This window comes from Pithys albifrons, chromosome 24, assembly GCF_047495875.1.
Source record: "Pithys albifrons albifrons isolate INPA30051 chromosome 24, PitAlb_v1, whole genome shotgun sequence".
In the NCBI taxonomy this organism is placed as follows: Eukaryota; Metazoa; Chordata; class Aves; order Passeriformes; family Thamnophilidae; genus Pithys; species Pithys albifrons.
This window is the reverse complement of record NC_092481.1, coordinates 4,142,617-4,166,077: the sequence shown is the minus strand read 5'-3', so window position 1 is coordinate 4,166,077 and position 23,461 is coordinate 4,142,617. Positions and strand designations below refer to the sequence as shown.

The 23,461-nt window shown below is 48.4% G+C and overlaps 1 protein-coding gene across 2 annotated transcripts in view; it reads left to right on the top strand.

Moving 5' to 3' along the window:
- Nucleotides 1-23,461, top strand: part of ARID1A (AT-rich interaction domain 1A) — a 58,072-nt gene that overhangs the window by 16,014 nt on the left and 18,597 nt on the right. For both annotated transcript variants that reach the window (XM_071576628.1, XM_071576629.1), the window contains exons 2-4: nt 7,701-7,913; nt 8,638-9,102; nt 10,084-10,197. In XM_071576628.1, coding sequence (XP_071432729.1) covers nt 7,701-7,913; nt 8,638-9,102; nt 10,084-10,197 — 792 coding nt within the window. The remainder of the gene's footprint in view (nt 1-7,700; nt 7,914-8,637; nt 9,103-10,083; nt 10,198-23,461) is intronic.

The following is a 23,461-nucleotide window of genomic DNA, read 5'->3' as shown; positions in this document are numbered from 1 at the left end:
GTTTTCCTTGTGTGTCAGTATCAGGAGCTTGTTCTGAGGTCTGGGAGTTAGGAGGAGTTTAGAGGAATAGAAAGTGTCTTCAGTCAAACTGACCTACTGGAAAAAGTCAGAAGAAAAACCAGGCTCCTTCTGGTTGCAGAACTGAAACTGTTGAGCAGAGGTCAGTTATTTTGGCAACCAGAACTTTAATCTGCATTGGCCACTGATAATGACACGATGATGATACATCATCTCCTGGTTATGTATCCAAATCTAAGATTCTGGAATTTGTGGGACTGAGGGAGGAGTTTTATTTTTCTGTAGTTTATATAAAAATGGGGTTTGTCCTGCAAATTTCCAAGGGATGAATGTTTATAACCCTGTACTGTGTTCCAGATAACAGGTTTTGGTACTCCAAGCTTATGGGTGTGAGTCAGAGCATCCCAGCCTGCTTCCTGAACGGAATGCTGTTCCCAAAGTGACGGTGCTGCCCTGGAGGGGAGACAAGGAGGGTCACTGGTGGATGTTGAGCAGAGCCAGCATGGGCTCAGTGTGCTGTCCTGCTTCTGCTGAGACACTGAAGGAAGTTGGTGGATTTCTCAAGTTTAAAAAGGGAGGGGGAAAACAAAACAGGAACTGTGCATTTCTGTGATGGTGTTCTCAGTAAAACATGCCTGTTGTTCAAACTGTCTTGGTGAGATGGTGGATGCACCTCAGTGTGGTGTTTACCACGGGGTTTTCCAGGTGTTTTCTTTTGGGAACATCTTCATCTTCTGCAGGAGGGTCTTTATTTTCTCTTTAACCTCCCCTCAGCCTCTTGTGTCTCTGTTGAAAAGCAGACCACCACGGGGAGGAAGGCAGTGGAGCATGACCTGGCACACTGGCCCTTCAGAAGGCTATAAAAGGCAGCAAGTTCAGGCTGGGGTTTTGACCTTAGCACAGCCAGTTGCACCTTAAATAGATCAGATGAAAGTGTCCCTCACTGGAAGATGAACTGTGTTTGCTCCCGAATGGGGACGGTTGTTGGTTCGTGCTCGTTTCTCTGGTTATGGAACAGTTCATAAATCATAGAATGGACTGGGTTGGAAAAGACCTCCAAGATCATCAAGTCCAACCCTTGGTCCAACTCCAGTCCCTTTACCAGATCATGGCACTCAGTGCCACGGCCAAGCTCAGCTTAAAAACCTCCAGGGATGGGGAATCCATCCCCTCTCTGGGCAGCCCATTCCAATGCCTGAGCACTCTCCCTGTAAAGATTTTGTTTTTCTCAGTTGGAGTCACTTGTGTGTGGAGTTTTGGAAGAGACAGGCATGAAAGTGCCTGAAGTGCAAACATGGAAATGTCCAGCTCAAAGCAGGGTTTGCCGAAGCCTCTTGTGTTGCCTGTGGGGTGTTGTTGGGTCCCACCTCTCCATCAGTTGTGTTTTTGCTGATGTGGCATTGCCCTGGTTGTGTGTTGTCAGAAGGGAGTGACTGCAGGTGTCAGCTGGTGGAATTGCCACAGCCTGGTTGATTCTGGTGGATCTCCAAGGCTTTGTGCCAGCTTTGGGCAATGTCTCCCCTGTGTTTCATGCTTGTTCACAAGACCTGTGCATTGTGAACAGGTGCCATCACACTTATGTTGCTGTCAAGTGCGTGGTTTGTCTTGCTCAATGTGCTGGTGCCTTGATGCTGCAGGCAGTGGAACTCTCACAGTGCCCTTTGGACATGGAAATATGGCAGAGGTTTAGTTTAGGGGGAGGGTTTAGAGGTGGGAAATGGGATGTCTTGTCCCTGGAAGTGGTGTTGGAGGTTGGGACCCCCAAGACCTGACCCAGCATTGGTGGGTTATGGCAGCCTGAGCTCTTGGTAACTCCAGAGGATGTGGAACATGCTAGAAATGGCAAAGGTCAGTGCAGCCTCTTGGCTTTGATTAGGGATAGTTGTTAGAGACACTAACATAAAGCTTCTTGGCAGCCTTGTAATCAAGATAAAATTCTCTTCCCAAGTGATTCTCTGTTTCTTGTGACTCCTGTGGAGGTTCCCCTGCCTGCCTTAGCATGGTTGGTGTTTTTCAACCATGGGGTGGAAGGTAGTGGAAAACTGGTTTTAAACCCAGGTCTGTTCTGTGATCCACTGTAGGTGTTCCCATCCTGTCCTGGTGCTGCTGCTATCGCTGCTTTTCTGCTGGTTGGTTTTGGTAGGAATGGCACAGGAAGGCTGGGGTTGCAGGGGTGGGTTTAGCCCCTTGCTTGGTTGGAGTTATTAAATCCAATAGGACCATGATGCCAACTGATGAATTCTTGGGGAAAACAGCTCCCCTTTCCTGGTGTTGTCCATCACTAATAGAATTTTTGTAGCCAACTCTGTGATGTGCTTTGTGACTTCACTGGCTGCTGAGACCACCTGCCCTTGCCTTTGGGGCTGGAGACACAACTTGAGAGCCTGCTCTTCTGCCAGACCCAGTTTCTTCCCTTGACTGAGATCCCACTCTGGTGCAGCCTCGGGTGGGGTGAGCAGTTTGTTCCTGAGCCTTTGGGACAGCATTAACCAGGACCGGCACCGCTTGGCATCATCTCAGTGCGGCGACTTCCAGACCCGCGGGGTCCGGTGGTCCCTGTTCTCCAGCCAGACTCAGGGCAGCCAGGGAAGCAGCTGCTGCCTCTCCCTGGATTCCCCAGGCCTGGCCAGGCTCCTCTTTGTACCGGTGGCCAAACAATAGTTGGTGCTGGCGGGGCCATGTGGCGCGTCACGTGCGGGGCTGTTGCTCCGGGGTCCTTCCCATCTGTTCTTCCCGGCTCTTTCTGGGTTATCCGGCGCGGGTCCAAGTCCTCGCAGGCAGCAGCCAGCTCCGTGGCCAGAGATTACGAGCACTAACCTTCCTGGCAGGAGTTGGTGTGGCTTTGCTTTTTATGCAGATTAGCCATGTGCTTCTCACTTCAAGGCGTTCCACAGGAAAACACGTTTCCTGTGTTTGGTTCTGGGTGGGCGGCTCCGGCTCCGGCTCCAGCTCCAGCCGGGGCTGAGCAGGCTCTGGAGAGAGGGATTACAGCGTGTGGCCCCCCCTTCGCCTTCCACCTCCACTGCTACGTCACCACAACACAACCACACGCGCGCTCATACTGTTGGTGTCATTCATTCAGTGCCAAGATTGCTTTAAAAAATTCCCTTGGCCCCAGTTCAAACAGGAGTACAGCTGGGATGTGTTAGATTTTAGGCAGTCTGCCCTCAATTTGAGATGAGTTATAAATAGCAGTGCCGACTTCCTTAACTACCACTCTCCGAGGTAAAATGCAGGTTAATGACTGTGGGAATCAATTAGGGCTTCTCTCGGTTAAACAGCCAGGAATGCTTTTTATTATTTTTTTATCACAAAAAACGGACAACAGAGCTGGTCAGGAGAAGGTTTAAGAGCCAAGGTGAGGGCTTAGGGCTTTTTTCTTATTTTCTTGGCATTCTTATTATTTTGGGGGGCAGCTGAGGAAACCAGTTGTGGCCAACACCCACTTTTGCCAATAGTTGAACGATGCTGATTTGGAACTGGAGAGTTCAGTGAATGACTCTCCCTCCTTTCCTTCCTCTGGCCTAATAAAATAGAAATATGTAATAAGGTAATCGGGAAGGTCAGAATTCCATTTTTCTGTACAGCTGTGGAGGGTTTGGCTCTTGCTTTCCAAGTGGGATTTGCCTCTTCCCTTTATTCATTTTCCTGCTGGGACCAATAGCAAGTCCCCTCCAATTTAACCAAACCACTCATTCAAGAGGCCACATTTTTCTTGTACCAAACAAAATCTGAGAAGAATTGTTGGGGAATCCTCCTGTCTGCTCAAAGCTTTTTTTATTTTTAAGGAAAACACTGACGTTGTTTGGCAGAAGAGCTGATTTCCCTGTGCTGCTTCATTTCAGGGGTCTGACACCCTCCACATCACTCGGAGTGATTTGAAGAGCTTTTGAACTCGGCAATTTAAGCTCACTCTGGGCTTGCAGTTACAAACTCTTTAGTCTGGAAATACCTAAATTTCCCCCAAAGCTCAGCAGTTTCCCCAGAGCACCAGCATTCATTGCATACAGAACCCCCCAGCTTTCCTTTTGGAAGTTTGACTGGTGGCAGGACAATGTTTTGCCAAGTTTTGGTACTTAACAGTGTTGCACAACAGCGGAGATAGCGGGGCTGAGGGAGAATAGAAGCAATTTCTATGAATGCAGGGAGGTGTAAGCAGGGGGTCTGGACTTCAGTGATCAAGGAGCAACACTTTCTCTCAATTATGTCTCTCTGTGGCAGGGCCTTTGCTTTTGAAGTGTAATCACAGTAATCTACTCCTGTGGTTTCCTATTGAAAGGATTTCCCATGTATCAGTCCAGAGAAGAATTTCCAGCCTTTTGCAGTCGGAGATTGGTATTTCCTTATTTATCCTGAAGTGTTCTCGCAGGCGTTGCTTCCTCTCAGCCCAAAGGGCTGTGCAGCACCTCTGCTCCTCCCAGCACCTTCACACAGCTCCTGGATCAATCCCCACATCCCTGTTCCTTTCATGAGGCTCATGGAGCTGAACTGCCTAAAAGGATTGAGGCAGCACGTTCAAGGAGGCTTCCTGATGGTTGACTCTTTGAGCCAGAGCAACAATACCAAGTTGAGAGCAGTTAAAGCCCCGTCAGCAAGAGAGATATGTGGGATATTTTGAATTAGTGGGATATTTGCAGGAAGAAACAAGACATTGCAGCACTGGAGATGTACAAGGCAGCCCCAGGGAGCACAAATCAGCCTGTTGGCTCGCAGGAGTGTGTGTATGAAATAGTTCCTTCATTAGAGATTAATTGGCGTTTACATTTCTTCTGTTGATAAAATTTTATCCGTAAGGCTGCAATTTAGATGCTCTTCGTGTTTTTTTTTAGCATCTTCTCTGTGCTGGGGCCTGGTGGAAGGGTGACACTTTGTCCTCCTACGCTGAGCAGTCAAGGTGACGACTTGGTCACATCCTGGAAATGTGTTTGGGGTTTGTGTTTTGGGTTTTTACTTTTCTCTCTCTTCTATTTTTTTTTTGATGGCTACATAAACAGTTCCAAATGTTCCTTGGAGTTTTTTAGCCCTCGTCATACTTCCTGCAGGAGTCATGGAAAAGTGAATCCTCACCTTGTTTCTTTCTTTCCTGAAGAGAGGCTTTAGTGTTGTGGGTGACCACAGACAAGAAAATCAGTGCAGTGCTGGCAGCATGTGGTGTGAGTGTATTTAAAAAAAAATCCATCAAAAAGAATGTATTGAGAAGCTGCTGTGAAGGTGAGTTACAACCAGGAGGAAGCAAGTAACAAACGGAAAAGGTGCAGAAATATTTAGTCAGTAACCCCAAAGTTGCCCTTTATCAGGTGGAAAGAGGGATGTGTGTGTTTGGGGGTGGTGAGAGAGAGGTTGAAGGCAAAAGCCAGTGCTGGGAAACCTCCTGGTGGCCCCGTTTTTACATACCAAAGAAGATAATGTGGGGAGGGAAAAGATGTCAGTGGTGTAAGGTGATACCCACGGGGCAGGACTGGGGAAGCATTAGGGACAATTGCTGGGAAGATGTAAACACAATTTGCATCCTTTAGGGTGTATGGGAGCTCCACATGGGTGCTCCATTCAGGACTGAGTCCTGGAGCTCTGAGGATTCCTACAGGAGCCATCAAAGAGCTCTTTTTTTTGCCCCCATGAATGAAGGAGGCTCCTTTTCAAGAGCCTGGCACAGAACCCATGTGGGTGCTTGGTATGGGCTCTGGGGGTGGAGTGCAGGGATCTGGGGCTTCCTTGGATCAGGAACCCTGGAGATCTGCTGCCTCTGTGGTAACTTCAACATCAAACATGAAATACAACTTCTTCACAACTGTTTCAGTGTCAGTGTGGATGAGGATGGGAACATCAGCACAGCTGAGCGTGGAAGGGCATCCAAAATCTGCCTCTGCAGGGAAAATCACACGGTGCCATTGACAGGATCGTTTGGGAGCAGCTTCCATGGGATGGCAAGCGCTGTGTTTGGAGGGGTGTTGGCTTTACCAACCCTGCCAGGGCTCAGGGAGCGCTCAGACAACACTCTGGGGCACCTGATGTGACTCCTGGGGATGGTCCCATGCAGGGCTGAGTGGGACTCCATGATCTTTGGGGATCCCTTCCGGCTCAGCTAATTCTGCTTCTGTGGGTGTCTGAAGCTGGGCTGGAATGGATGGAGCAGAGCACTTGGACCTGGTTCTTAACTGATTTATGCCATATTGGTGCAGATTTCTCTAAGGGAGCCCAATTTCCATTGAGCCCCCTCCTTTCCCCAATAACAGGGTGCTTTTCCTGCCATCCCCATTCAATGGCTGGCATGGCCCAGCTCCTGTTGCCCCAGCAGAGCAGCATTAGCTCCCCGTGGTGCCCCTCTGGCTCGGTGTTACCATGGGCTCGGGGCTGAGCCTCTCCTGGCAGCCAAGCTCAGCAGACAGCTGGTCAAACAAATGTTCGCAGGGTCTGTGTGCTGGGGCTTCAAGCTGTGCTGGCTCTGGGGGTAGGATTTTCTGAAGTGTAGCATACTGCTGGAACTTTTTTCCCTGGGAGGGTGGATTCTGCAAACATAAGTGAAACGCTGTTCTGGTCTCCAGGATTCTTTGGAGTTTCCAGCCGGAGCTGGCTCGGTGTGATATTTGCTTGTGCAGACCTGCAGTGCCACTCCTCAAGCACCTGAGCTCAGCAAGAGAGGGTGGATCTGTACAAATACCACCCCGGGGCTCTGTGGCAGGAAGGGATGGAGTAATACAGAGTCCATTGTCATGGTGATCTGGTGGAAAACATCTAATTGGTATTAGTTAGGTCACCAGGAGATCAGGGGAGGATTCTCATTCAGTCCAAGTGATGGAGGTTAAGGACTGTGCTGGGATTCATTTAGAGGTCACCACGCCAAAACAGCCCTTCCTTTAGTGTGGGAATAGCACTGCCAAGGTAGAAAAGCTGTATTTTGAGGTTTATATTCTTGAGGTTTATAGTGCTTTCAGGAAATTTGATTGACTATTCCTACGTCTTGGCTCCAGGCCAGGGTAACACAGATTAGAAAGTCCAAGGAAAGTTGCATTTATTCATTTGTGCTCTAAAGCTCAGAGAGCTGACTTTCAAGGCTGACAAATTTTTTGTGTGCATCTGAATATATTCGATTCAGAACTCTTTATTCTGCCAAAAGCAGCAGACACAAAGCACGTGTAAAAAAACAATGCAAAAATGAAACTGCTGTGGATGTCGGTGGCACTGCCTGGTGTTAATACATCAATGTGGATTAATTGAAATGCATAAGTGTAAATTAACAGCCTGTAGTGTTTTGGGAGACCTTGTTACACGTGAAAGAAACAGTGTTTCTTGTGAATATTTAAATTTTCAGCCTAAATTTACCTTGTTGTGGAATATCTGGACATTAAACTACTACCTGCTATTGGGAAAAGCCACTTACACTGATAATTCATCTTTCTTAATGATCCTTCCCCCCTTCTTCCCTGTCCTGCCACGGGAGATATGTCAGCATTAAATGACTTCTCATTGGGTTTGTTCTTGGTGAAACATCTGTGGGTTTGAAAGGGCAGCAGGAATCCTGCTGTAATTCCAAATGCAGTGCTGGAGTTCAGCAGCTGGGAAGAGGTAGATGAGCTGCTACTTCCCTGCGCTGACCGGTTGAAGCTTTTTGGGTTTTTTTGGGAAGTTGGGAGCAATTCCTGCAGTATCTGGATGTACATCACGTGTCCCAACTTGCCTTGCAGCCTTCAAGCCCAATGGATCAGATGGGGAAGATGAGGCCACAGCCCTATGGAGGGAACAACCCCTACACACAACAACAGGGACCTCAGGCGGGGCCACAGCAAGGCCATGGCTATCCAGGACAGCCCTATGGGCCACAGACTCCCCAGAGATACCCCATGGGAATGCAAAGCAGGACGCAAAGTACAATGGGCAGCATCTCATATGCACAACAGGTAGAGCTCCTGGTCTTCTGTCAGTCTCTGTTACAGCAGGGAAAAGAACAACAAAATGCTGTGTCTTCTGAAGGGATCACGTTCTGCCAGGTTGGAATCAGCTGTTTAGGTAAAATGGCATTTCTTTAGGCTACAGTTGGCACCACACCTGGATCCAGGTGTGATGGACACCCGAGGACCTGTGCAATCCTTGTCTCCAAGAGAAGCAGCAGCAGAGCATTGAATCCAACAGGGGAAAAATAAATAGCCAGGGGAGGGAGATCCTCTTTCTGCTGTGTTGTGTTAAAGACACAGCTGTTCTTTGCAGAAGAAATGACTTCAGGTCAGTTTTGGCTCATTACATGATCCGAGTGGCGCCTGCTGGACTGTTTGCAGGATTGAAAAGGCAATTTATATTTTTTTTTTGTCAGAGCAGACAGTTTTTCCTCTCAATGCTGAAGGTTGGTCAGATGGAGATCCCTAAAAACTTAGCTATTAAAATTTTGTTGCTGCCAAGAATAATGTCATACACAAGCGAGTTTTGCTGTTGTCTGGCAAGCATCTAGTTAGTGGCATTTCCAGTGCATTCCCAGCTAACTGCTCTGCACAGGTTCCTGAATTTTTACTTTTTGAGCATAATCTGTGTGTGTGTCTCTTTCTCTGTGTCTGTGTGTGTGTCTGTGTGTCTCTGTGTTTTTGTGAAATACCTTTGCAACTGCTGTAACTCCATCCTCTTCCTCTGCAGATGCCTCCCTACGGGCAGCAGGGCCCCAGTGCATATGGGCAGCAAAGCCAGACTCCGTACTACAACCAGCAGAGCCCTCACCCCCAGCAGCAGCAGCAGCCTCCATACTCCCAGCAGCCTCCAAACCAGACCCCTCACTCTCAGCCTTCTTATCAGCAGCAGCAACAGCCTCAATCCCAAGCTCCACAGCTCCAGACCTCGCAGCCGGCGTATTCCCAGCAGCAGTCGCAGCCGCCCCATCAGCAGTCCCCGAGTCCATACCCCCCCCAGCAGCCCTCCACAGCCCAGCAGCACCCCCAGGGCCAGCCCCCCTACTCCCAGCAGCAGTCCCAGTCGCCCTACCAGCAGCAGCAGTCCCAGCAATCGGCCTCCTCAGCCCTGTCCCAGCAGTCCTCGTCGTACCCCCAGTCCCAGCCGCCGCAGCCACAGGCTGCGTATTCCCAGCAGCGCTTCCCCCCTCCTCAGGTAGGTCATCTCCTGCTTTTTCTTGTCTTCTGTAAGTGATTTTTCTAAAAAAAAAGTTGGGCAGAGCCTTTGGTTTGTGTGTTAAAATGGGTTGAACATGTCAATGAGTTTGATGGGACTGTATGGTCAGAGTTGGGCTGACTTATATCTTGGTTGTGGTGGGAAGAGGCATAGCCATGCTAATGCTGCAGGTCTAAAGGCTGATGGTGAGAAAATGCTGCTGATGGGCAAGTCAGGAAGAGTTTGTTCATGGAAAAGGTTGCCAGGCACTGGAAGTGCCCAGGGAGGTGGTGGAGTCCCCATCCTGGGAGGTGTCCAAGGAACTCAGTGCTCTGGGCTGGGAGACAACGTGGGGATTGTCCAAAGGTTGGACTGTTACCTTGGAGGTCTTTCCCAACCTGAATGATTCTGAATACCAGTGTAAAGGATTCCATAATGGAGTGGTTTTCACACTGTGGTCTGCAGAAGTTCTCCAGGTGGTCCCAGAGCTACTTGGCTTAGCAGAGCACAGTTTGCAGAGCCACACGTGGGTGGTGATGGAAGAGTTTGCTCTTAAATGTAAAACTTGGCTTTAGGGAGGAGAAACAAAAGCTGGCTGGGGCCTTTCAGCAAACACCGCAAGGCATCCAAGGCAGCTGTTGAAAAGTGGAAGGTTTTAATTGACTTGCCTTGTTTGTGTAATGAGGTGCTTGGTGAGATGTTAAAAGGTGAAGAAGCAAAGTGGGCAGATCCCAGTACAGCCTCTGATCTCCAGGATCTGTAATAAAGGAAAGCTGGAGAATTACATTTCTGTCACCTGTTAGACTTGTAGTCCCAAGTCTGTAGTAGTTTGTGTGCAAATCTTGGTTGTCTTACCTCCTGTTTTGGGCAAATGTCACCAAAGGAAGACAAATCCTCCAGAATGTGAGAATATACCAGGGTGACTCCAACAGAGTTGCATTCCCATTTGTGGGATTTTTTGTGTGTTTCTTGGTGTTTCAGGAGTTGTCTCAAGACTCATTTGGGTCCCAGGCATCATCTGCTCCCTCAATGGCTTCCAGTAAAGGGCAAGAAGACATGAACTTGAATCTTCAGTCCAGACCTTCCAGCCTGCCGGTGAGTGGAGGGGATGGGCTGAGGGCAATCAGGAGCACAGCAGGATGAATTAGCACTGCTGGTATTCCACGTGGAAATGGGAATGATGGAGGCTGCCTGTGCTTTTTACTAAATCATTAGCTTCTGGCTTCCCACTGGAGATTGAATGTAATTTACAAAAGTAATGGATTTGAGAGGGAAGTTTAACCCTGAGTGCTCTGCACTGCAGGTTCTACCTGAAACATTTTATTTTTTGAGCTCTCTGTTTGCAGTGTCTGAAGTACCTGGCCTCTGTCAGAGTAGGCCCTGACTTTCAGGGGAAATTGTCTGAATTTTAGGTTATTTTCCTGTTCCTTAGCCCACTGTGGCACTGGTGGTTGGCAGCCTGGAGCACCATTCCTTTTCTGTCTCGTTGGATCCTTATGCTGCTGATTTAAGCTTCTTTGGTCCAATCTGACTGAACAGTTGGTGAAAAAGACAAGTTTATTAATACCTGGAGTGAGGCAGATCAGTCCCATGTAGCTCCTTCCTTGGCAGATGGAGAATTATATTTGATTTTGCATCCTAAATCTGCTTGCTGGACATACAGGGACCAGCTGGAGTTGAGATTAGTGCCCAGCGTTCAGCAGTTTTTGGTAGTTTAACTTTGGGTTAAAACATCAAGAAAATGGAGAAGGGTTAAAAGTTTAGATTAGTTTGCAGGAGTTGGTCTGTGCCTCTGACTTGGAGGAAAAGTTTGGAGCTGCTGAGTTCTGATTTTACTGGTGACATTAATCCTACCCAGTAGGAAGTGAGTGAGCTTTTTTATTTAGCCACTGGCTAAGTCAGTGTTTGGAGCTGCAGCTGGATTGGTTAGGGGAGTGAGCTGTGTGTGTAACTAAGTTATTTTTGCTCCCAGCAATGAGAACAGCTTTGTTGTGAGCCCCTTGAAATAATTCCTTTGGATCGTGGGTACAAATTGTCACCCAAAATACAAAGTGATTCTAGTTCTGACCACCTAATGGGAGTAGTTGTGGGTTGTTGCCTTTTTCTTCCCTCCTTTTTCTTTTTTCTTTTTTTTTTTTTTTGCCTTTTGGACCCTGATTACAACAAAGATTTAATTTGTTCTGAGGCCTGGGGAAAAAATCTTTTTAAATAGCATGTTTCTTTCCACTCTGCCTCTCCACAAGTTGTTCCATGTGACCCATCTTCTGGCGAGGAATGTAGGAAAAGTGAAGCCACTGAAGTAATTGAAGAAATTGCTGTAGCTTGGAACGGTGGGAAGTCCCGTTCAGTGGCATTGTTGATGGAGCCTTCCTGAATCCTACTGATCCCTCTGACTTGGATTATAGGAATTAGTAGCTCTGCTTCGCAGAAGTGGCTCCTTCTCAGCACCAAGTGGGAGTTTGTTTTGTACCTTGTGGTTAAATATATTTGGCCCTTTTCAAGTTGTCCCTTCTCCCAAGCAGTCTAAGAAAAGAAATCCATCTCTGCTGCAAGAGTGAAGGAACCCAGAAATGAGGAATTTGTGGTTTGGTTTCCCTGCCTTTATCACCAAATCATTTGCATTTAAGAAATCAAGCACTCTTTAACTTACTGTTGTATTTTTGGGCCTTCTCTTTCTTAGTAGGCAAAACTCAAAAAAAAAAAAGGAGACTCCCTGCAGAAAATCACCTTTATTCTTCTACTTGTTCTATAATTCCTTGTTGTCTGGTTCAGGTCCTGCAGGACAGGAGCAGCACCAGTTGAGAAAGGCCTCAGGCAGGAATGCTGTGGGTGCTTTCAGGGCAGGACCTCTGGGGTGCTGGGAGCCAACTCCTTGTTTTCAGTGATCAATCTCCTGCACAAAGTTTGGCCTGGGGATGCTCAGGAGCACAAGAGCTCCATGGAAGTGCACCATCAATTTCTTTTTATCTTCCTGATATTGCTCAGTCTGTCTGGTTTAGAAGGTTTTATCCTGCTCAGGAGGATTCCTAGATCCCTCTTTTGCCATTATGGATGACTTACAGAAGCAGAGTTAGTTTGTGGGCTTTTAATTTTTTTTTTTGAGTTCTGAGCCCTTTTCCAAGCCTGGGTGGGCACTGTGGAATTGCTCACTGGGTATCTTGGAATCAGGGCAAATCGTGCCATGCATCATCTTTAATTACACATGGATCAGCCCCAGCAGGAAAAGGAGGTTCCTGCTTTTTAGGTACTTGGGAAGTGTTAAATTTATGCACCCAGTGGCTTTGTGAGTCCCTGGCCTTTACATGTTGATGTTGTACATCAGTGTTTATGTTGGAATTTTAAGCAGTCAAGGGGGAATATTCCTGTGGCTGATCCATCACCCTTTCAGGAGGTGACGATCTCCTGGCAGGGACATTGTCAGGTTGTTCGGCTCCTGTGGGTTTGTCAGGATGGGCCTGAGCAGAGTTCATCCCTCTGGGTGGGGGCTGCAGGATCCCTTCCCCATAATGATCTTTGTGTCACTAAACTTTCCCCTGAGCTCACTGAGGCCTTTTAAAGAGCAAATGCATCCCTGGGAGTGTCCTGGCTGCACTTCCTTCCCGTGGCAGGCAAGGTGAGGAATTTCCCTGTAAAACTCACTGTGCTTCCCAAGGGAGTCTCTGCCAGGATTGCAGCCAAACTAAACTTAGATTGCAATGGCAAGGGAGAAGTGAAGTGCAGTCTTTTGTGTCTGGGTGTAGCAGAGGAATAGAAATCCTTAGGATAAAACCAATTCTCCCGGGAGATTCCCAAGTCTCTTCTCCTTAGCAAAAAAATCTTCCTGGTGAGTCGTATCTAGTTTTTTCAGTGTCTTTACCTTTTGAGGTTTGGATTCTGAGGCTGAAGGAGTCAAACATTTCCAGCTGTTAATCCCTTCAGCCACAGAAGGTGCTGGCAGCAAGTCTGGAGGAAGCAAGTTGGGTGCTGGAATATCCATTTTGGGCTGGGGTTGTGGATCTGTTCTTTGGAGCTTTAGGTTTGTTGGGAGGGGTTTTGTATCTCACTATGGCACAGGGAACAGATATTGCCTTGCCCCAGTCTCTGTCTCGTGGCTTTGAAGGAGTTGGGGGCAAGTTCCTGATGGTTTTGAGATGGATGAGGAGTGGAACATGGTTTTTATTCCCACCAGGCTGTTCATTCCTTCCCAGCCACAGGTTGGGATCTCTGGTGTTTGAGCTCCCAGGTTGGCCCCAAAAGCCATTTATAAAGCAAAACTGATTTGATACCAGTGTGCACTGGCTTATGTTGGCTTTTCACTGCACCTTCTGGACTTTCTTCAGTGAAGTTTTCCTACCTGTGGAACCCAAAACTTGTGAGAGAGGTGGTTTTTCTTGGAGTGGGACTTACAGCCAAGCCAGGAGGACAGGTACTGACAGGGTTTTGGAAGCCCTGACACAGCAAACTGGGGCAAACTTCCAGAATTCCCACCCTAGAATGTCCTCAGTTTGGTCAGTGTCCTGGTTATCCTGAGGGAGAAACCCCATCCCTCTTCTGGACAGTTTATTTTCATCTTGTAGAGTGAGAATACTTTTAATCTCAGTATTTTGCTATTTTGCACAATTGCAGAACTGTTTGGTTTATTCAGTGGTGTTTCACTTTTCATGTCTGACTTTAAATCTGGGAAGTGTCTTGTCAATGGCAGAAAGGATCACAACCAACTGAAGACATTCCTGATCCACATTTAACTTCCAAACGTGCATTTTGGCCTTGGGTCTTTGCAGTGTGGATTGAACAAAATCCAGATTTGTGAGGAGGGGAGAGAAATGAGGCAGCAGCTTTGGCAGAACCTGCCTGTGAATATCCCCAGCAGCTGAGGGGTGGTTTTGGTTTGATTATCTCTTCCTTTCTAAGTCAAGTAGTTACTGAATTTGGACCCTGGAGGTTGTCACGGAAGCACAATTTGAATTTTCCATTCTTACAAACTGGTCATTTCAGCCTGTGCTCTGGGAGTGCTTGAAGTGGAATAAAGTTGAGCTCTGTCAGCTGCGTCCCCTGACCTGGAAATAATCAATGCAACAGGCTGAAATGCAGCAACAAACTGCTCAGGGCTGGAGTGGAGAGAGGGAGGAGCAGCCCCTTTCCTTAAAAATGCTTTGAGCTTAAAATGCATAGTTTTGACAAATTTTTTAGGGAGGTGGGGAGAGAACCTTTTAATAGTTGAATCTGCTGGTCACTTCAAGCCCTTTTTTTTTTCCTTTCTTTCTTTTTTTTTCTTTTTCCATATGGAACTTCCTGCTTCTATTTGGTTTGTATTTGGCCTTTTGAGCTTGTCTTATTGCTTGCCTTAGGAGAGGGATTAGCAGTGTGTGCATTTCAAAGCAGGGCAGTGTTGTGGGGCCTGGGCAGCACAGGGGATATGCAGATAAACCCACCAGCACCCCGAGGCTTCCCCCAGGAGCACAAGACCTGAAACACTGGAAGTAAAAATCCTTGCAGTCCAGATTATGCTGATCTGAAGGTTTTTATCCCAAATTACGGTGATGTGGGAGAATTAAAAATGTATTTTCCCTGATCAGTGCTCCTCTGCCCAAGATATTTTTGGTGTGTGACTATGGCCACCACTGTGTGGTTTCTTGAGAAGGCTGTGCCTTTTTTCCCCCCAATTTTGTATATTTTCCTAGTAGTGGAGAGCGTGGAGTTCTTCTCCAGAGCCACCCTGACCTTCCAGCGCTCCACTGACGCATTTCACGCCCGCCACCCTCTCCGGGGCTGCTTTCCTCTGTGTCCTTGTGGCAATTTTCTCCCCTCCCACCCCTTCCTCTGGATTTGAACGCTGTTCAGGGGGAAACTCCCCCTCCCCAGCTGCAGTGCCTGGATCCTGTGCCCTTCTCCAGCAGGGAGCATCCATCCCTCCGGAGCCGCTGCTGCGGGAGCTGCGCTGTGCTCGATGCCGGGCTCGTTTCCTGTTTCTATTCTGGTCGTGAGCAGCTCAGCTCTGCTTCCTGCCTGCACGCCTTGCACAGATTCCCCGAGCCCCCAGCCCTGCCTTTGCTTCCCAACCATTCCCACCGGCTGGAAGCAGAGCTGGCATTCCCTGGAGCGGGCGGTGGGAACGGCCGGCGGTTCCCTTGGCACAGAACAGGCTGCTGTTCTTTCCCCCATGCTCCTCCAGGCCCAGCCACAGGGATTAGGCAGGTCAGTGCTGGAGCAGGAAATTGCTGTAGGATGACCAGTTCTGGTCTTGGATCCCAAACAATGGTCCGTGCTCTGTCACACGCGTCCCCTGCGCCACCACAGCGTCCAGAGCTGCTCCTGCGCCGTGGCCGCAGCTCAGACCTCCCAGGGTGACCCTCTGCTGTCCAAGCAGCTCCTTGTGGGGCTGGGAAACCACTTCTTCATTTTTGCTGCTGACTTGGTGTCATTGGAGACCCTTTAAAAGGTGCAAAAGCCTCTCCTCAGTCTGATGTGGGATGTATGATCCTCATCCTCTTCTCTTTCCATCTAAACTTGACCCTGCCAGAGGTCTGGGGAGGGAGAGCCTGAGCTGGTGTGACCTTCACCTGCTGCATGGAGCAGGTACAGGCATAAATAAAGGTGTTCAGCACTGACAGCACGTGCTTTAAGCACTGCCACACCTGAGCTTTCACTCTGCAGGAATCATTTCCCTCTCAATATCCTCTTGGCATGCTGGATTGACTTGTCTTGGAGATGTGTGGGATCATAAATGCCATGGAGAAAACTTTCCACGTGGTGCCCAAATGCAGGGCATGGCAGGGGCCCAAGGCTGGGGCTGCCCTGTGCCCTTGCCAGAGCCAGGATGGGCTTGGATGGATCATGTCAGGATTCCAAACTAGTCCTGGTAATCGGAGAACGAGTTCTATGATTGGGTTTTATTACAATTTTGAATCGGGTCTCACACACAGGAAAATAGAAACTTTTATGTAAGGAAAGGAAAAGAAAGGTTTAATTTCCTGAAATGACAAGAAGTGACATCTCTAGGAGGTGACTGTTCTGGCCCCTGACCCTGAGGGGCAGATGTCAGTGCCTGGCCTGGGCCAGGTTTCCATGGGTATGTTACCTCTTCCCATGCACACTCACTGCCCTGAGCCAGGGTGAGAGGAGAATTCCCCTCTTCCCTTCCAAACCTGTCTCCAGCCTCTCCATCCCACCTGGATCAGTGGTGCCTGGGCATGGGGATGGGCAGTGGTTTCTGTGGAGGTGCCCCAGTGCCAGGGGCTCAGCTGTGTTGCTCCATCACTGCCTTCCCACAGGAACTTCAGGAAGGAGCTGCCAGCTTCCAGCTGCTCTTAGAATGGCTTGGGTTGGAAGGGACCTTAAAGCTCCTCTTGTTCCAAGCATGGGCAGGGACATCTTCCAGTGAAAGAACCACCAGGATTCACTGGGCTTGCAAATACCTGGGACCTCAGAACTCTTGTTCTCTCCTAAAATCTTCCTTCCTTCTGATTTTTTGAAATGAATTGCATCTCTGTTAATTGGCTCAGAGGCTGATGAGAATACTAAAAGCTGATTTATCTTAAATCCAAAGTATTGGAGTACAGAGGCCTCTAATTCTGTGATAATTTCAGCCTCCTGCCTTTCCTGTGCCTCTTTGCCCACCCTGACTTGGGTGGTTGGCATTGGTGGCACAGTCACATGCTGGGATGACTAACTGCTTTGGAGTCCAAATGTGTGGAGCCTGCAAAGAGCCTTCCACAGAAGCTCTGCTGGGGAATGGGAATGTCCTCATGGCTGGCAGTGAGGGGGTGGCTTCCTGCCTCTCTGTGATTCCGTGTTTTATGTGATCTGGGGTTTGTCCTCAGACTGAAGGAGGAGACTTGAAAACCTCTGGGAAGAAAACAAAAGCTCTCTGAATCAGTGGGTTGTGGTTTGTCAGCTGAGGCCTGTACTGGTTTCCCTCCTGCACTTGCCTTCCCAAGACCAACCTTTCTGATTGATGGGATCCACTCACAGGTCCCTTAATCCCCACACCCTCCAGAAAACCAGAGGTGCTGCTGCCTTGTTGCTGCTTGGTGTGCCCAGGACCCTCCTGCCTCTTCCTGCAGCTTGTCTTGGGATCAGTGTTGCTGTAGGAGCTGGAGGTTTTATCCTGTTGGATGGATGGGACAACTTTTGGGATGGCTGAAGTCACCCAGCTCTGCCAAGCAGAACTCAGCCTTTACCTTCTGCCTGGGATATTTGATGCTGGATCCACATTTAGATAAAGCTGGGAGTACTTTTTAGCAGCTGGGCAGCCTCCAAAGGGTTAAATGGAAACTCCTGTGTCCTTTTTTGCTGTTGCATGTCCCAGGGTCCTGAGGAAGAGCTCGGCACCCAGCGCTCTCCGGGTGGGAATGCTGCCCTTCCACATGGCGGGTTTTTCCCTTCAGCGACATCTTGTTCTGTGGATGAATCATGTTACTCCTTCCCTACTTTGTGCTGCAACCACAGCTCTGAATCTCTGCTCTCCCAAGACTGAGAAGATGAGATTTGTTAGTCTGCTCAGCGCTTGGAGGGGGAGGAAAACCCTCTTGCCTTTCCCCCCCCCTTTTTTAAAATACATTTTATTTTATTTGGAGGGGGAAGAGAAGGAGGGGTGGCACAGGGTAGGAGCAGGAGATGTGATTAAAGCTCCTGCCGAGTGGATCTGTGGGAGTGGAGTATCGACCTCTGAAAAATCAATGGCTGCTGTGGTAGCAGCGCTGGCTGTTCCGCAAGGCTCCCGTTGCAGGAATGTGGCAAAGCCAGCAGCACTTCCCTCTGTCCTCCTCCCTGCTTCATTTTGTACCTTCTCTCTGCCAACAGACCAGGCTCACCTCGATTTACTGAGCTGGATTAGAACAGCAGCTTATTTTTGCAATCAGAGTGAAATTCCTCGTGTGCCAGCGAGCCCCTCCTCCTGACAGCCTCCTCTCCGAATGCTCCTTTCCCTGCAGTGCAGCTCCAGCCAGCAGCTTCTCCCAGTTTCTCTAAAGGCAGCCTGGAAGAATGAGCTTTTCAGCTTCTTTTTTTGAGCAGGGAAACCGCACGAATCTCTCCAGCATGTTCTAGTCCCCATCTTAGGTTTGTAATTGTCAGCACTAAGAGGAGCTAAACCCCCTTGGAAGGGAAGGGAATATGGACTCTGCAGCACAGGCTGAAGCCTTTCTGGTGGTGTCTCCCTGATACTGTAGTGGGGCAGGTGTTTTCCCCTTGAAGTTGTAAAGGGTAGCACTTAGTTCCTTTCCCCAAGGACTGTTGGAGATTGAGCTTCCAGGGATGTATCTGAGGGGCCAAACCCAGTGATTTCATTGCATAAATAAATCCCTTTGTTCCTTCTGAGTGCTGATCTTGTCCAGTTTTGAAGGAGGATAGAAGAGGCAAGGCCACGAATTTACAGTCTCATAAGACATGGAAGTGTAGTGGGCAGCTGGTGCAGTGAGCTTCCTTCTGGGCATTCCCTGGTTTTTATGCCAGGAGAAAGTCATCCTTCCCTGGTAAATGAAAGCCAAGGTTTTCAGCAGCTCACAGAGTGAAGGGTGAGGGCCACGTGGCATTGGTGAAGCTGTGCATGGTCAGGGGCCACCAGCTCGTGATGCTGGGCTTTGGTTAGATTTGATTAGTCTTTAGTCATCTTGGGAATGTGGATGGACATGTTTCTCATACATTTGTGAGCACAAAATCAATAACAGGTAGACTGGCAGCTTAAAAATATGTATTTTTGGGGTCTACCTCACTCTTCCCAAAGTATGGCAGGGGAAAGAGCACAGAAAGGTTTTAGATGTGGTGAGAGGTTTTATTGGAAAGACATCCTGCACACATCCTTCCTCCCCCTCCCGTTTGGTCTCCTGTCCAACCCATACCCAGACCAAGAATCATCCAAAAGGTGCTTTTGGTGCTTTAAAGATGGACTTGTTTTCTTCTTCACAATAACTGATGGTAGAAGAGCAGTGTGAGGGGTATGATGGTCACCCCTGGCACAACTTGCATATTTTTGGGATAGAACAGGACTTGGAAGTCTGTCTTTGGAATAGTTCACTTCTCATGGTAATGGTAGGTGTTTACATTCCCACCCAGAGAGCTGCAGCTGCCAACCAAATCTGAGAGCCAGTCAGGGGGTTTTGTGGTGGTGGGACATGGTGGTGGGCTCTGTTAGGATTCCAAAGCACAGCAGCATAAATTTAGCTGGTGTGGTGGAGGACTTGCCCTTCTGAGGGTGTCTCTGTAAGCTTGGAAACAGAAAGACACCATTCTGACTCCAATTTGTCAGCACGAAAAAGCTTTGGAGACACTGGATTATAAATCTCTCTCGATGAAACGTATCAGCTGGGTTTCTTCTGGAGTTTAACTTGTGTTCCCCAGCTCCAGCCTCTGGTTTCTGCTGGGGGAGTGACCTGGAAGAGGCACAGCAGGAAGGTGGTGGGGGTGCTGTGTCCTCTCTAGACCTTCTGTCACATGTGTGGAATCCTCAGGTTGGCTTTGCCAGGTGTCCTGTTGGATGTGCTGTGGGTGGAGCACGGGGAGGTGTCCAGGCTGCTCTGTGTTAGCAGACAGTGCTTTGTGGAGCATGAGATGCAGGATTCAGTTGTCTGTGCTGCTGAGGAGGGACGAGTCTAACCATGTCCCCAAAATAGCAGGGAGATCCTGCCAGTCAGCTGTGTGATTGTGATAGGGAAAATTGAGGCATTTTGGGTGTGGAAATAAAGGGGGAAGGAAAGGACAAGCTTGTGATTTTTAAGTGTTGATGGTTCTTCACTCAGTGGAAAAACAACTGCAGAGAGAAAGAACTTGTAATAGAAAGTGAGCATTTCAATTAGAAGGAATAAAGAGGCTTTTTCCTTTTCAGAAAGAATTGGGGAATAAATTTAGCCATTGTTCTCTGGTGCTGCTTGTGAGCATCTTTATGGAAACAACTGCCCTTCCAGAATTTACAAGCTGCACCACATGCTCATCTCCAGACCATAATTTCCTTCAGTGCTGTCTGCTGATCTGATAGTGCTGGATCATTCCACTCTGCCTGAGCTCCTTCCCTCTTCCCCCACACTTCCCACGTGCACTGAGCCTGGGGATGGGCAGGGGAGGCCATTCCATTTGCTTTCTGGTCAGTCTTCCTGCTCTTCCAGATCAGTGGGATGGGCCGGAGCGGAGCCTTGGATCTCTCTCTCTTCTCCTCTGGGATTTTATTACCTTGATCTTAAGTATTGTTGTTTCATCTTTGTTTGTTTAACAAATGAGCCCCTATCAGATAGTGGGATGGTGGTTCCTGTTGTCAGATAAAAGAATCCTGGCTGTTTCCAGCACAACTCAACCAGCTCCCTTGTGTTGGTCGTGCCAGGACTTGCTCAAGCTCTGCCAGGGGAAATTTAAGTTGGAGATCAGAAAAAAATTCTTTATAGGGAGAGTGCTCAGGCATTAGAATGGGCTGCCCAGAGAGGGGGTGGATTCCCCATCCCTGGAGGGTTTTAAACTGAGCTTGGCCGTGGTACTGAGTGCCATGATCTGGTAAAGGGACTGGAGTTGGACCAAGGGTTGGACTTGATGATCTCAGAGGGCTTTTCCAACCCAATCCATTCTGTGATTCTGCGATTCTAACCCTTTCCCTGGGATAGATGAACTCCCCTGCCCCCTCCTTGTGTGATTCCAGGCCCGGGTTTGTTGTGGTGTGAGAGGGAGGTGTTGCTGCTGAGCCCTTGTTTGTAGCAGCACTGACAGCCCGTGCTGGCACCGGCCGGGCTCGGGCATCCAATGGCAGCTGGAACAGTTCTCGTTCCAGGGTCCCCGTGGGCTTCCGCTATCAGGTCACAGCCCAAAATAACACTGGGCAGTATTTCAAGCGAAGAAACTCAGGCTTTTGGGGCTGCAGCCAGCCTGGAGTGTGAGATTCTGTGTGAAATAGTTGGAATCCCTCCAGCGTTTCTGATCTGCGTGGCAGATGAGCAATAAAATGCATAAAAAACACATTGGAAACACGTGAGGAAATTCTCCAGACCCTGACGTTTCCTCCGAGTTGGCAGAGTTGCTGCTGCTGAGCCTCACCTCCTGTCTCAGCTCTGCTGGCTGTGCTGGGGAGGAGGCAAGGGGAGAGCCCTTCTCCTGCTGCTGCTCTGGCTTTCCAGGTCTCTTCCTGATGCTCTGTGGGAGGCAAAGAAAACCTCCCAGGCCCTCTGCTCTTGGGCTTCATCCAGAACCCACTGACAGCAGGAGGTCTCCATTATTTCTGTGAGGTTTGGGGTTTTTTAAGACTTTTTAAAAACAGGCTGTAGAGACCTACAGAGATTTTGTTTTCCCCTGGTTTGAGGGTATCAGAGCTGGGGTTGTCCTCCAGGCTTAGTTAAAACCTTGGTGCTTGGTACCCTGAGGTGAGTTGATAGAAGGAAACCAGCCTTACCCAGGAGCTGCTTGCTCTCAGACATTCCAGTCCCTGTTTGCTCCTTCCCCTTGCAGGAGTTTCTCTTCTGAGAAACCCAGTCCTGAATAACACACTCAGAAAATGCTGCTGTGCTGGCAGAACTCTTCTTTGCTGTAAAATGACTTTATTGTTGGAATTCATATCAATACAGATCTTTAAAGGTGGAAGTCACTTTATGAGTTACTTCATTTTTATGGTCGTGTTTCAACTCCTGTCCTAAGAGCTGTGAAAGGGGGATGTGTAATTTACTTTTAACTAATTTAAACTGATAATCTGAGAGTCTGATCCACAGCTCCAGGCCTGCTGTTCCTCTGTGGAGTCCCTGATGGTGTGTCAGCAATGCAGAGGGGCCCTCACTGGCACAAAATCCGCCCAGTATCCACCTGCTTAATTAAAACTGGATGTTTTTAAATGACTTGAGTACTTAAGCTTTGATGCATAGGAAGGTCAAAGCCATCAGCTTTAAAGATCATTACCTAGTTAGTTAGGAGTTAATTTTCAATCTGTTTCTAACGTTGCTTCATTTTATATCTTGCAGATTCTTTTGTGTCTGGCATTGCCAAGTCTTGCCCTCTTAGTCCACCCAGTTCATGTGTGAATATTGCTCAGACCATGGAGCAGATGTGTGACCTCCACACACCCTGAGCTCCTTCCATCCAAACCCTTCTCTCTTGCCTCTTGAAGAATCACTTGCACTCCTGCTAAGGAGGGAAACTCACATTTCACTTTGCACACTTGCTCTGTCTCTGTCCTTCCATTCCAGTATTTGTCTCAGATATACATTTTTCTGGTATTTTTTTCCCTTTGAACCTAAAAGTCCCTCATCTCCACAGCTCTGGGCTCTGCCCCTCTGCTCTCAAGGTTTAGCTGCTCTGAAATTCCACTCCACATCAGCTCATAGTGGTGAGGATTTTAAAGCTGCAAATGGGTTTGGCTTCCACCTTCACTTCAGTGATGAGGAAAACAGTGTTTGGATGCACTTGGTAATTCAGACTCACACCACCTTAATGTATTTAAGGGACATACCAGTATTTCCATCCAGTTTGAGGCTGGCCTGGCTTGTTTCTGGACATCCTGATCCCTTCATTGACTCAGGGGAATCTCATGGTGTGTCTTGGTGGCTGCAGTTGGATGCAGAGAGTCTCAGGGACAGCTGTATTTTTTTGCTCTTGATTGTTTGTGTTGGTTGATGCTTTTTAATGCTGAATGTTGGCAATAATGTCTCTCTACTCCCACTTCAGATGGTTTCCACAGTAGGAATGTGGGATTTGTCGAAGTTGTCCAGGGAAAAACACCCAAATAGCTGCATAAAGGAGCAACACTTTTGATGCTTCAATGGGAAAGTAGTGAAAATTGCAGGAGATTTCAGACACTATTTTTAGGCTTTTTCTGCAGTATTTTAGCTTTCATTGAGATAAAACAAAGCTTTTTTTTTTCCTCAGGAAGATAATACTTGAGCAGTAAGCAAATATACCTCTGAGACTGTGGTGCAGGAAATGAGCTCTCCAACAGAAGCAGTCATGGAAGGGGAGGGGGGACACACATGAACTGTCACCCCACCCAGTGACGGGGGTTTGCAGCTCCAGTGTAGCATTTGCCAGCATTTGGTAGAAGCATTTTGATTAAATTTTACTAAACTAGAGGAGATATGCCCTCTGCAGCAGCTGAGTGTGGTGCTGATGCCCCTCCCCTGTGCCCTGAATGTCACTGTCTGTCCCTCAAGGTGTGATGAGGTGGTTGGGTTTCTCCTGGGTTGCTTTTTATTCTTCTACAACTCCACTCCACTCCCCCTCTGTCGCATCCACTCCCTGGGATGTGGTGAGTGCTGTTCTCCAGCTTGAGATGAGAGGGATGTGCTGCCAGAGCCTTTCCACACATCACCTGGCAGGCAGGTGTTAGGGGTGATAGCTCTCCTTCCAAAGGCTGATAAGTAGCAGTATCTTGTGTCCCAGGTCCTCCTGCACTGATGGAGCTGGGAAAACATCACCTGAACTG